Genomic DNA, 14,636 nt, shown 5'->3' with positions numbered 1-14,636 from the left:
CCCCCCCCATGTTAAATGAAATTTACGCCCATGTGTATGTATGTATGTAAGTGTGTGCGTGCGTGTTCAGACATTGTGGTAAGAGTTTGGGAAAGAAACACATTTGTGTGTGATGATCAGGGGGCACATACTTTTGGCCACACAGTGTATTTAGAGCACAATAATGTAATTCCAAAACAGTAAAGACACAATAAGTGGTGATGCAGATGACTTTAATGAACCAAAATGATTTATGTGAAACATGATGACGACGACAATGATGATGACGACGATGTTTAGTGCTATATAGTGCAGGTGTTAGACATCTATTGTAAATGGTAGAATTGTTTTAACTGTTATTATTATACTTTCTTCTCTGGGAGACTGTCACAGCTCATATCAGCTCTATATTGTTGTTGTTGTTGTTGTCTGTTGTCAGTGTTTCTGTCTGAGAACATTACACTAACATCATTATACATTATAGTCTATTTTATTCTTTTGATCTAAACATGAAAGAAAGCTCACTTTACTGACTAGAAGATTCTGAAGAATTTAGAATTTCGAGTAGGAATATCAACATTAATCAGCATTTGTGTGTGTATTTGTGTGTGTGTTATGTGTCTATATGAGTGATGTCCCACACAAAGTCCAGTGGCAGGTCTTTCATCTGTTCCTGATAAACACGGTCAAAGTGTTCATTCTGTCTCACTGTCAGAGAGTTCTTCCAGTCTCCCACTGTACCTGTACACACACACACACACACACACACACACAGCACAGCATTAGATGTTGAAGCAGCGGGTTCAGGACTGCAGATCATCTACAAAACACTATACAGGAACTAAAGGGATGAGAAAATCCCCTAAATTATGTAAATCCATTTTCAGTCAATGTTTTCATTTAAAAGTATTAGTGAGAGTTTGAGTTTGAGTGTGTGTGTGTGAGCTGAGAAGCGAGTAATTGTGAGTAAACTGTGAACTGAAGCTGAAGCTGAAGCTCAGACGATCCCTTTCTCACTCCTCCGTACCCTTGCGTAGGAAGCCTCCTTTCTTATGATCTACCATATCATCAGGTAAATTCTCATAGTTGGCTTTGGGGTCTTTCTTCATGTAGTTGAAGCTGGACTTTTTCACCACGCTGTCGATGACATCATCTGACAGGTTCTTCCCCAAAAACGTACAAATCTGCACCACGACTCCTCTCAGGTCCTGAAACACCACAACACGCTTTTACACTCATTCAGACACCGAATACAAGCAACTCTAATGCTAAAGTAGCTGTAGGTCATGGTGTGTGTGTGTGTCTCACACCCTGATCATCTCCTCATAGCTGAGGAACAGGATGTTGTACTTGTATTTGTTGGTGTACCAGCCTCTGATGTGATCAAACCAGCGGCCTCCGACCACTACACACCACACACACACAATAAACACACAGTACACACAAAACATACACAAAACACACAATTTTATACAATGGAGTACAAAGAGAACTGACTCCGCCCACTAAAGAATTTCTCCATCAGCTCGCCGTATGTCTCTGAACACTCTAAAATCTTCATGAAGCGAGTGAAGTGGAAGTAGGACACCATGATGTCTTTGGGGTTCCTGGTCACATAGATGATCTGGAATAAAATTAAAGTGTTAATTAAAGCTGATGATTAAATCTGTACAGATCAGAGCAGTGTTGAGGAGAGACATCACTGTTAGCTAATGTTAACACTGGGGGCGGGACACGTTAGATAATAAAGGTGTGTGTGCGCGTGTGTGTGTCCCACCTTTCCTTTGTCCTGTAGGCCATGGGGCACCATGTCCTCGTGGAGGTGAGAGCAGAAGAGCCGGGGGGAGCGACGAGTGCTATAATCCTCCCCATTCTGAGGAAACTCCAACCAGGGCATACGGTCATATGAAGTCTGCTCCACAGCCTCCGGAAACTCGTCCTCATACAGCAGCGTTATGATGCGCTGAGTCCAAACCGAACCTGAGACAGATTTATAGGAAGCTGGTTTGTGGGTGGAGCTACAAGTCAGCTAACATTGTGTATTCATAAATATCAGCTCTGATATACAACTTATTAAAGGATGAACACATGGGACTCAAACATGGGGTGGAAACAAGGGTTTGTTCTTCATTTATAATCCGTTAGTACTGTGCTGTGTAAATGGTCTCAAGATATGTTCACAGATTCACCTTCAGTTCCCTGGTGAATGATTTACAGATACGCTACGAGACGCTAAGATAAGAGAAACCTTTATTCATCTCACAGTGGGAATGTTTTTAAGCTGCAATAGGCTGCCACTATTCTAGGGATTCTAGTCTGATAAACAAGGCCTGGAGATCATGTGGGGTTTTACAGTCATGTTTAATAGGAAAATAAAAACTAAAACATATACTTATATTAAATTATCACACACAAACTGTCAGGACATCTGCTTCGACATTCTTTACCGGACCATTAGGGGGCGTTCCGGCAGTGTGTTTTGTGTCACGTGTCTCGTCATACTCACCTGGTTGTAATGGGACTAATTATTATGTTTGTTTGTTTGTTTATTTATTTATTTTAAACTTATTACTACAGCTAAAAGTACAACATGTGTTAGATCACATTCCAACTAAATGACTAGGAAGTGTTACATAAAGCTGGTGAGTCTCTTCTTAATATTATTAACTCCTTGTTATCTTTAGGTCCCTAAATCCTTCAAGATGGCAGTTATTAAGCTCCTCATTAAGAAACCTAATTTAGATCCTAATGAACTATCAAATTACAGACATATCTCACATCTTCTGTTTATGTCTAAAATACTAGAAAATTATTTTAAAGACAGTAACTTGTCTTTAAACTCATATCACCATATTACAAACACAGCCTTCTTCACCTTAGAAATATCACCAAGCTGAGAAACATCCTGTCTGTATCTGATGCTGAGGAGCTAGTTCATGCGTTCATGACCTCTAGACTGGACTATTGTAATGCATTACTAGGTGGTTGTCCTGCATCTATAATAAATAGGTTACAGTTAGTCCAAAATGCAACTGCCAGAGTTCTCACTAGGACAAGAAAGTATGACCATATAACCCCAATGTCATCATCTCTACACTGGCTACCTGTTAAGTTTAGAATTGATTACAAACTGCTGCTACTTACGTACAAGGCTCTTAATGGTTTAGCTCCCATGTATCTAACTAGTCTTCTAACACGTTACAATCCTTCACACTCTCTGAGATCACAAAACTCAGGACTTCTGCTAGTTCCCAGAATATCTAAGTCTACTGAAGGTGGTAGAGTGTTTTCTTATTTAGCTCCCAAACTTTGGAATAGTCTTCCTGATAGTGCTCGGGGCTCAGAGACACTTTCCCAGTTTAAATGTAAACTAAAAACTCATCTCTTTAGTCAGGCATACACATAATACATCCCATAATATTGTGCACTATTACATCTGACAAAATGTACATTATCACCTAGTGCTTGTTAATATTATGAACAACAGCTACATTAATTCCTCTCCCCTGCTTCTCTCTTTCTACCATCACGAGGCATCCAGTAATTGTACCAGCTCCAGTTGTGTTCCACTTCTTGAAGGTCATGAACGTTCAACATATGTCGTCTTTGAGGACAACAACCTCCTCATCACTACAACATTTATCAGACTGTATAAATATATATACAATCACACCCCCAGTGTCACCCAGATGAGGATGAGGTTCCCCTTTGAGTCTGGTTCCTCTCAAGGTTCCTTCCTTTACCATCTAAGGGAGTTTTTCCTCCCCACAGTCACCTGAGTCACCTCAGACTTGCTCATTGGGGATAAATACATACACATTTATATATATCTAATATTAATCTGGGATTTTGTATTGTATTAATCTTTATATCATTCTTTATATTAACCTTTTGTTCTATGTTTGTTCACTTTGAGACAAAGTTAGTTGTTAAAAGTGCTATAGAAATAAAATTGAATTGCGTTGTGGTTAGCTTTGCAGAGTCCTCGTCTTTCGTCGTCTTTTGTGTTTCAGTTCTTGTTTCACGTTTTGATGCCTTTTGATTCTAGTTATTGTGTATTTATTTGTTATCCCTGTGTTTGCTTTTATCCCCATGTTCCCTGACACACACACACTACAGATAAAGTGGAGCGGAATCAGAGTTGTTTGATGTTCATCAAGTGTGTGTGTGTACGAAGGTCACTTCAGTTGATGAGCTCGAGTTCATTCAGTGATTGTAAAGTAGACAGTAAATAGGACGGAGATCATGACAAGAGACAATCAAACTACTGAACAAAGTCCCTTACACTATATACATTACTCACAGTCTCTTATAGAGAAACTATACAGTGTGTGTGCGGAGTGATAATGAATTGTGTACGTGATTATCAGTGTGGAGCAGTGTGAAGTCACTAAGTGCCTCATGTCAGAGAGGGGGGGGAGGGGGAGAGAGAGAGAGAGAGAGAGAGAGAGAGAGAGAGAGAGAGAGAGGAGGTCTGTAGATAATACTGACCGTTGTACATTTGTTAGTCTTCAGAAGTGTTGGCAGCTCGATACACTATACGTTAATGGAAAAGGATCACAGAAAGAACACATCTGATTTTCTGTGTGTGTGTGTGTGTGTGAGTAAGTCTGTGCGAGTGTGTGTGTTTGTGAGTGTGAGTGAGTGTGTGCGTGAGAGTGTATGAGAGTGTGTGTGAGAGTGTGTCTCACCAGATTTAGGAAATGTAATGACATAAACATCATCGTCTCTGATCTGGAACGTCTTCGCACTGTCTTTGTACTGTGTAAAACTGTCCTTGTTGGAAGTAGGAAAGACGAATCCTCTGTAGGACAGGAGCTTGTCTCCGATCTTCTGGAACTCCTGCTCAGCCATGGTGTGGTGCGTTCAACTCTCTCTCACACACTCACCTTATACAAGCACACCAGGTTCGAGTTCAGAGGGTAAGAGTCCCGAGTGGGCGTGGAAAGTGGGTGGAGTCACTTTCAATCATTTTGAGAGGATTTCTTTAAGGGCGCTTTCACACCTGCCTTGTACCAGAGTTCGATTGCTCGTTTGGGCAGGTGAGAATGCAGCAATCGAACTCTGGTGCGCACCAAAAGCTCCTTGAAGAGGTGGTCTCGGTACGCTTTCAGACGAACTCTGGTACGGTTCTTTTGTGGTGAAAACACGGTCCGAGATCGAATAGACCTAACTGCGAAAAGTTTTGCGCATTTTGTACTAAACCAGCTGCCGTAGGGGTCGTTGGCAATATTTTCGGAAGATGATCATGTCACAGTAAAAGTAATGCTTGCCGCTCCTGAAGTGTCTCGCGATGCGTCTTCGCCGTTTGCAGGGCATTAAAATGATATTTTAAAGCCGCATCCGCGCTTCATTCTGAAAATTAAGACTTTACATAGAATGCTGTATACAAGCGATGTAGTAGATTACAACCACGAACATACCCGCAGCACACAGTCGTCTCTCCATGGTGAGTGTGTGTATGCTTTTGTTTACTTCCGGAGTTTCGTTGAAATTTCCCGCACGTTTATTCTGACCAATCGAGAAGCTTTTTAGGAAATACATGTGGCCAATGAGTGATGTGGATGTTCTCACATGACTGCATTTTGGTTCGTTTCAACTGGTGCGGAACAGAACGATCCGTGTGGTGTGGAAAGGAACCAAAACTGATAAAAAGCTACAATGGGTCATTTTTTTGCTTTTGGTCCGGACAAGTGAACCGAACTCTAGGTGTGAAAGCACCCTTAAAGAAATCCTCTCAAAATGATTGACAGTGACTCCACCCACTGTCCACACCCGCGGTCTCCGAACACCCGTTACTTTATGATCCAACTCTTGAATCATACAGAGTAGTGATGGGAAGTTCGGTTCTTTTCCGCGAACCGGTTCTTTCGGACAGTTCGATTTAATGAACTAGTTCAAAAATCCAGTTCACCAGTTCTTTTACGTCCTTACGTAATGACGTCATTCACAATGACGCAAATTCCATCATCCCGCTGCCGGCAGATATTAATACAATCAATTTAACACATTCGAAAAGTTATTTGTAATCATAACTTTAGTTGAATACGTTTCTTACATTTAAGTTTTGCAACTAAAACACGCAGTACAGGCATTTATGTGCAAACGTGGATGTTTTACGTGTCTTAAAGATATAAAGTTAATAAACTAATCTTCATCAACTTACAAAAAACGGCATATAAAAATACATACTAACCTGCACAATAGTCAGTAGTAAAATTAACTGACATATATTGAGTGACATTTTTTTTTTTTAATAAAAATGTTTAATAGCCTATGACTAGTTACTATGCATATCCCAATATGTATAATTTGCTCTGAAGGTTCACGCATGCGCAGCATCAACAGTATGTCGGACGCGTCCGAAACAGTTCTCAGTTCAGTGTACTGATGATTCGCTGTATCGGTTCAGTTATTCACGCATGCGCACTATCAACAGCTCGAGCTCACAGTTCTCTCAGCACAACATGTCAGTTCAGTGTACAGGAGTTACATATACTCCGGGATATTAGTTTATTTACAGTCGGACCGACTGTCAGGCATGACCGAAAGTGTGTAACTTCTGTAACTTGTGGATCAGCGCTGACTCAAGACGAGAACTGTTTAGACCGAATCAATCCGATTTGGTGAACCGGTTTATCCAGTTCACTAAAAAGAACTGGTTCAAAAGAACGATTCGTTCACGAACTGGCCATCACTAGTACAGAGATGCTTACAGGAAAAATGAAGCATGGAAGCGTGTTACCGAAATGGGCTAAATGTTTGCAAACTTAATTAGCATTTATCATGGTGAATGACGTCAGGAGTACAAACAATCTATGCCGCGAATAATTTGAGGAAACATGGGACAACATTAAAAATAATACATATAACACAATATAAATTAATTTATTACTTTTTTTTATCAATAACAATGTATTTAAAACAAAAAGATTGTTTTGGATAAAGTTTAAAAATTACTAAAGTTTATGTTAATACTTTTTAATAATTCTTATCACCTCGCGCACACGAACCTGATTGGACAACATTGAAGTACATCACATACGGTCGGCATATCGGATGCGGTGTAGTCGCACAAGTTCAAGTTTTTAACGGATCCAACGCTCAAAACGGAGCCGCAGATGGTCGGCACCTCACGCAGGGACCTGGCGACTCTCCATAGGAAATGAATGACTTCCGGTTTACCTGCGGTCGTTTGTCGTGTGCAGTGTGAAGGCGGCTTGAGAGTGAGTTGAACGCACCACACCATGGCTGAGCAGGAGTTCCAGAAGATCGGAGACAAGCTCCTGTCCTACAGAGGATTCGTCTTTCCTACTTCCAACAAGGACAGTTTTACACAGTACAAAGACAGTGCGAAGACGTTCCAGATCAGAGACGATGATGTTTATGTCATTACATTTCCTAAATCTGGTGAGACACACTCTCTCTCTCTCTCTCTCTCTCTCTCTCTCTCTCTCTCTCTCTCTCTCTCTCTCTCTCTCTCTCTCTCTCTCTCAAACACACACACACACTCTCTCTCTCTCTCTCTCTCTCTCTCTCTCTCTCTCTCTCTCTCTCTCTCTCTCACTCACACACACACACACACTCTTTCTCTCTCTCCCCATTTACAGCATGTGACAGACCCTCTTATCCAGAGCGACGTACATAAGAGCTTAAATCTCCATCATTAGATACATTAATGCTGCTCACTAGGTTACATACTTAAGATACCATGAGTTTAAAACATTTGTTCAAAGTTACAATGAAAATGTTTAAATGTTTTTTTTTTTTTAATAAATACAAAAGATAGGGAAAGGAGTGCTAGTTGAAGTGTTTCCTTTATAAGTAGGTCTTCAACCATTGTTTGAAAATAACCAGTGACTCAGCTGTCCGGACCTCTAGACCGTGGTGTCAAACTCGGGTGTAATTATATTTGTCCCACCAGATCATATCAGATGTGCATTACAGCTGACTAGCCGCATGCTCCGTAATACTACAAATCCCAGAATGCCTTGCCACTGTACTGACGCGTAGTCAGGAACACCAAGCGCCCCTCATTCTCTGTTGACAGTCGTTAACAACCCTGTTACAGTCACATCGGGCAAGTTAATTCACCCTCCACAAAAATGTCCAAACGACAGATGGACAATAGGAGCTTACAGGACAGGAGGGAGGCAGATTATCTGTTCACATATATAAAGGACAGACCTGTTTGTCTTGTGTGCTAACGGAGCTAATGTGTCTGTAACAAAAGTATAGAACATAAGAAGACACTATGACACGAAACATTATGAGAAGTATAAGGACCTGGATGTAAAGCAGAAGCTCCAGAAGGTGGAGGAGATGAAAAAAAAGTCTGGTTTCCCGTCAGACTTTGTTCATGAAAGCTAAATAAAAAGTGAAGCTGCTGTAAAGGCTGTAAAGCTTTATTGTGGCAGCAGAAACAGCAAAATCTGCCCTTTAATGTGGGAGAGTTTGTCAAAAAGTGTATGGTCAAAGTTTGTGACATGAACATCACTGATGTGTCTTTTATTTCTAATTTAATTTCTTATGTGTTTGTAATAACGAGCTCTGGTTGTTCTAAATCCTGTGTTTAAGTAAAACTAAAGTTTGTTTCCATATGAAAAAGGTTGAACATTACATATCAGTTGTAGTTAATTTTACATTAAATATTCAGTTTGGCTCTGACTTTATCTCAGTTTTATATTTTGGCCCGTGACTTTATCTCAGCTTTATATTTTGGCCCGTGACTTTATCTCAGTTTTATGTTTTGGCCCGTGACTTTATCTCAGTTTTATATTTTGGCCCACTGTGAATTAGAGTTTGACTCCCCTGGTCTAGACCTACACACAAAATTCACATCACACTATTCTAGAACAAAGTGAGTTAGTACACAAAAGTCAGGAACCTTCTTCACCAGAAGACAATATATTCAGATGAAGAGAGTTAAAGCACACTGAAGAGTAGGCTGGTTCACCTTCAATTTAAATGAGTCAATAAATCTCTCTCTCAAAATTCCGCATGGAGTTCACGTCTCCTCTTTAGTATAACTGGTCTAACTGGAGCTGGTAGATCTCTAGATGCCTCAGGATCCTCACAGAGTCACCCTCATCTCAGTGGAGGTCCAAAATGTTCATGACACAGAAGACGATCTGAGCTGGTACAATTACTGGATGCCTCGTGATGGTAGAAAGAGAGAAACAGTGGAGAGGAATTAACATAGCTGCTGTTTATAATATTAACAAGTACCAGATGATAAAGTACATTTTGTCAGATGTAATAGTGCACAATATTATGGGATGTATTATGTGTATGTCTGACTAAAGAGATGAGTTTTTAATCTACAATTACAATAGTCCCGTCTAGAGGTCATGAAGGCTTGACCTAGCTTCTCAGCATCAGATACAGACAGGATGTTTCTCAGCTTGGTGATATTTCTAAGGTGAAGAAGGCTGTGTTTGTAATATGGTGATATGATTTTAAAGACAAGTTATTGTCTAATAAACACCAGGGGTCTCATTTATAAAGTGTGCGTACGCACAAAACGGGGCTGGAAACGTACGTACGCCAGTTTTCGCGCAAAGGTTGTGATCTATAAAAACAAACTTGACAGGAAAATGTGCGCACCTTTAAGCAAACTTTGAGACGTGCGTACGCACTTTCTGGAGACTAAGGGAATTGGCGACACAGATGGTGAGGTCGTGAACTGAAATTAGATTGTAGAAAATTCATGTGAGAAGAACGATTATAAAAATTAATGACATTAAATTTTCACTCCATTTCATACGTTATATCCACATTATCATGAAGATTAAATCCAACAGTGTTATTTGTGCCGATTGTTTTAGGCTATATACAACTAGTAAAATCCAAACGTAATTCAAAATGTAATAATCAGCACTACTCCGTCCAGGGTGCATCCTTCCTTGATGCATGCCCGATGACGCCTGAGATAGGCACAGGCTCCCCGTGACCCGAGTAGTTCGGATAAGCGGTAGAAGATGAATGAATGAATGAATAACCAGCGCTTACAGTCACATTGTCCACAACGGGAACGCAGGAGGAGATGGTGCGACTACATGTCATACAGAATAGCATGAAATACCCTTTTATTAGAGAAATGCAGAACACGGTGTAAAACTAAATATTTTCCTTAATGTACATATCATAAAATGTCAAAGTCTGCAAATACAGTCATGAAGTGACGTGACATACGGCTAAGTATGGTGAACCATACTCAGAATTCGTTCTCTGCATTTGACCCATCCAAAGTGCACACACACACACACACACACACACACACACACACACACACACACACACACACACACACACACACACACACACACACAGAGAGAGAGAGAGAGAGAGCGAGCCAGCAGTGAAAACACACACCCGGAGCAGTGGGCAGCCATTTATGCCGCGGCGCCCGGGAAGCAGTTGCACAATCGCTCCTCATCATCGGTCCTAACTATTATGGTGTTCATTACAAAACCGTCATGAAGAAGTATGTGTTCACTATAACATTTTCGTCTTAAATTTTCGCCCACAAATTAATTCTGTGATTTTGTCATGGTGTTAACGATCAGTCTGCTAGAAACATATAAATCCTCCGGTGACAAGGGTATGTAATGCTTCATGATGGCACTGCTGGCACTTCTGGCACTGTTGGACGATTACGCCAATGGGAGAATAAGGAGAGAACGAGTTTTCAGGGACCATGATGATTTCTTGGCCCATCAGGTTCCCCTACACTGTGCGAGAACAGGCCGAAATTAAAATGAAATTTTGCAGCAACGTCTGGTTTCCCAAATGTAATCGGCGCAATTGACTGTGCTCATGTTGCTATAAGGGCACCATCTGAAAATGAATTTGCTTATGTTAATAGAAAGCATGTGCATTCTATTAATGTGCAAATCATATGTGACTCCAACATGACCCTCACAAACATTGTGGCTGGCCTGGTTCAACACATGATTCCTTTATCTTGACACATAACAGTGTAGGGAACAGACTAAATGCAGGCGCAGTAGCTACGTGATGGCTGGCTTCTTGGTGAGCTTAACAATATTAAAAAGTAGAAACTGTAACAATTTTGTTTTTAATATAATTATAACCTGCAGGCGAAAGTGGCTACCCCTGAGACGCTGACTCCTCACCCCATTTTTAAACACACAGAGCGCAGAGGAAACTCATTATAACGAGGTCCACTCTCGTGTCCGCGCAGTGATTTGCATCGACTATTTCTGGTTAAAAATGGGCGTGTACAGGGCGGGATTTGAGGCTGGTTCACGTACGCACATCTGCGGGTGATCTGTGATTTATAATGGGAACATTGCTTACAGGTGTGCGTACGCACGGTTTATAAATCGGAATTTTTTTTTGGCGTACGCCATTTTTGTCTTTTGGGCGTACGTAAACGTTTAGTAGGGATCCTACGCACAGTTTTATAAATGAGACCCCTGGTTGTAATGGGACTAATTATTATGTGTATTTATTTATTTTAAACTTATTACTACAGCTAAAAGTACAACATGTGTTAGATCACATTCCAACTAAATGACTATCTTAGCGTATCGTAGCGTATCTGTAAATCATTCACCAGGGAACTGAAGGTGAATCTGTGAACACATCTTGAGACCATTGACACAGCACAGTACTAACGGATTATAAATGAAGAACAAACCCTGTGCTCATGTTTTCCCAAAGCTTTTCATCTGTAACATTCACACACTGCATTAATACAATGAGAAGTAGTTCTGGTCACGGTACACTGGGTGATATCCCTACACCAAACACTACATTTACAGCATTACGCAGACATCCTTATTCAGAGTGACTCTCAATTTCTCTCAATTTATACAGCTGAGCAAATGAGTGTTAAGGGCCTTGCTTAGGGGCCCAGTAGTGGCAGCCTTGTGGTTCTGGGATTTGAATTAATAACCTTCTGATCAGTAGGCCAACACCTTAACCATTAGGCTACCACATACCCCAGATGCTCCAGACCATCTGGTGCATTTTTATTACACTTAATCATGATTAATTGCTGCTGTTGAGTGGAACTTTAAGACGTCAATCACCAAACATAACCAGACATAATTACACCTTTCCACACATGAGTATGCAAATTAGGAAACACCCAGTGCACTCTGCCATGCCTACTAGCTTAAAGTAGCTAGCATGAAGTGGCTCAGTTAGCCCAATAGAATAGAACATTATTTAACCATCAAGTGTCGGAATCCCATGTGTTCATCCTTTAATAAGTTGTATATCAGAGCGGATATTTATGAATACACAATGTGAGCTGACTTGTAGCTCCACCCACAAACCAGCTTCCTATAAATCTGTCTCAGGTACGGTTTGGACTCAGCGCATCATAACGCTGCTGTATGAGGACGAGTTTCCGGAGGCTGTGGAGCAGACTTCATACGACCGTATGCCCTGGTTGGAGTTTCCTCAGAATGGGGAGGATTATAGCACTCGTCGCTCCCCCCGGCTCTTCTGCTCTCACCTCCATGAGGACATGGTGCCCCATGGCCTACAGGACAAAGGAAAGGTGGGACACACACACACTCACACACGCGCGCACACACCTTTATTATCTAACGTGTCCAGCCCCCAGTGTTAACATTAGCTAACAGTGATGTCTCTCCCCAACACTGCTCTAATCTGTACAGATTTAATAATCAGCTTTAATTAGCACTTTAATTTTATTCCAGATCATCTATGTGACCAGGAACCCCAAAGACATCATGGTGTCCTACTTCCACTTCAGTCACTACCTGAAGCTTTTAGAGTGTTTAGAGACGCACGACGAGCTGATGGAGAAATTCTTTAGTGGGCGGAGTCAGTTCTCTTTGTACTCCACACACACATACACACAAAATTGTGTGTTTTGTGTGTACTGTGTGTTTATTGTGTGTGTTTGGTGTGTAGTGCTCGGAGGCTGCTGGTTTGATCACATCAGAGGCTGGTACACCAACAAATACAAGTACAACATCCTGTTCCTCAGCTATGAGGAGATGATAAGGGTGAGACACACACACACACACACACACACACACACACACACACACACACACACACACACACACACACACACACACACACACACACACACACACACACACACCATGACCTACAGCTACTTTAGCATTAGAGTTGCTGGTATTCGGTGTCTGAATGAGTGTAAAAGCGTGTTGTGGTGTTTCAGGACCTGAGAGGAGTCGTGGTGCAGATTTGTACGTTTTTGGGGAAGAACCTGTCAGATGATGTCATCGACAGCGTGGTGAAAAAATCCAGCTTCAACTACATGAAGAAAGATCCCAAAGCCAACTATGAGAGTTTACCTGATGATATGGTAGATCGTAAGAAAGGACGCTTCCTACGCAAGGGTACGGAGGAGTGAGAAAGGGATCATCTGAGCTTCAGCTTCACTTCACTGTTTACTCACAATTACTCACTTCTCAGCTCACACACACACACACACACACACACACACACACACACACACACACACACACACACACACACACACACACACACACACACACACACACACACACACAAACTCTCACTAATACCTTTAAATCAAAACATTGCCTGAAAATGGATTTACATCATTTAGGGGATTTTTCTCATCCCTGTAGCTCCTGTGTAGTGTTTTGTAGATGATCTGCAGTCCTGAATCTTCAACATCTAATGCTGTGCTTTTGTGTGTGTGTGTGTGTGTGTGTGTGTGTGTGTGTGTGTGTGTGTGTGTGTGTGTGTACGTGTACGTGTACAGGTACAGTAGGAGACTGGAAGAACTCTCTGACAGTGACACAGAATGAACACTTTGACCGTGTTTATAAGGAACAGATGAAAGACCTGCCACTGGACTTTGTGTGGGACATCACTCACATACACACATAACACACACACACACACAGTAATGGTAATGGGGACACACCTTTCCCATTGTCATAGAGATTAATAAGTAATGTAGAAGCTATTTGTCTATTTTTGTTTGTGTAATGTTAAAATTTAGTTTATTTGTTAAGTAGTTTATTTTTTGGCCTTTTGCGTTAATTTACGTTATTTAGAATGTTTACTCTTTTTTTTTTTTGGTATTTTTCTAATTGGATTGGTTAGTATTTCTTTTGTATTGGGTTAGGCCATGTGCACCTAGGGGACAAAAGGGGTTCAGTTGTTTCAGCCCAGAATGCACCTGAATGTGCCTGAGGTTTTTTACCTGTTTGTCCAGCCAGTTGCGGACAAGGAGCAGGAGACCCAAAACCTGCAAACCTTCTAATAAAGCTCACCAAATGCATCATCTGCCTTGGACTTAATCCTTTAACTGCGTAAACCACAATCTTGGTGATTTTTGGTATTTTGGAGTTTAGATTGATTCTTTTTTTTAATTTCATTTAATTTCACTGGCGGGAGTACGTAGGAGTGGGCGGGACTGTAGTTAACCTGGGCATCATCTAGCATACATCATTAAAAATGAGAATCATATGACTAATTTTACCCAAAGGAGAACCACACTGCTTAATTTCTAAACTTCAATATAAGCATCTAGAAAAAACCCAATTAATTAGCAAGTGTTGATCTTGTGAGACGCATCAGAAAACAACCCTGGGTTTGTAATCTGAGAAGAGGGGTCCTAAGTGAGATATGGGGCTATTAACTATATA

The 14,636-nt window shown here is 41.1% G+C and overlaps 2 protein-coding genes across 2 annotated transcripts; one reads left to right on the top strand and one right to left on the bottom strand.

Annotated features, from left to right (window-relative positions):
- Positions 1-195: 195 nt before the first annotated feature.
- LOC113647067 (amine sulfotransferase-like) lies at positions 196-5,367 on the bottom strand. Its single transcript, XM_027153636.2, has 6 exons — positions 4,671-5,367; positions 1,757-1,959; positions 1,477-1,603; positions 1,290-1,384; positions 1,007-1,187; positions 196-720 (listed from the first exon to the last, which is right to left on the bottom strand). The coding sequence occupies exons 1-6, from the start codon at positions 4,831-4,833 to the stop codon at positions 593-595; spliced, it is 897 nt and encodes a 298-aa protein (XP_027009437.1). The 5' UTR covers positions 4,834-5,367; the 3' UTR covers positions 196-592.
- A 1,510-nt stretch (positions 5,368-6,877) lies between these two features.
- On the top strand, positions 6,878-14,269 carry LOC113647068 (amine sulfotransferase-like). Its single transcript, XM_027153637.2, has 6 exons — positions 6,878-7,389; positions 12,312-12,514; positions 12,678-12,804; positions 12,895-12,989; positions 13,172-13,352; positions 13,745-14,269. The coding sequence occupies exons 1-6, from the start codon at positions 7,227-7,229 to the stop codon at positions 13,870-13,872; spliced, it is 897 nt and encodes a 298-aa protein (XP_027009438.1). The 5' UTR covers positions 6,878-7,226; the 3' UTR covers positions 13,873-14,269.
- The last annotated feature ends 367 nt before the right edge of the window (positions 14,270-14,636 follow it).

The sequence above is a fragment of the Tachysurus fulvidraco genome, chromosome 1 (genome assembly GCF_022655615.1).
Source record: "Tachysurus fulvidraco isolate hzauxx_2018 chromosome 1, HZAU_PFXX_2.0, whole genome shotgun sequence".
NCBI classification, from domain to species: domain Eukaryota; kingdom Metazoa; phylum Chordata; class Actinopteri; order Siluriformes; family Bagridae; genus Tachysurus; species Tachysurus fulvidraco.
The sequence above is the reverse complement of the archived record's forward strand: the minus strand, read 5'-3'. Positions and strand labels throughout refer to the sequence as shown.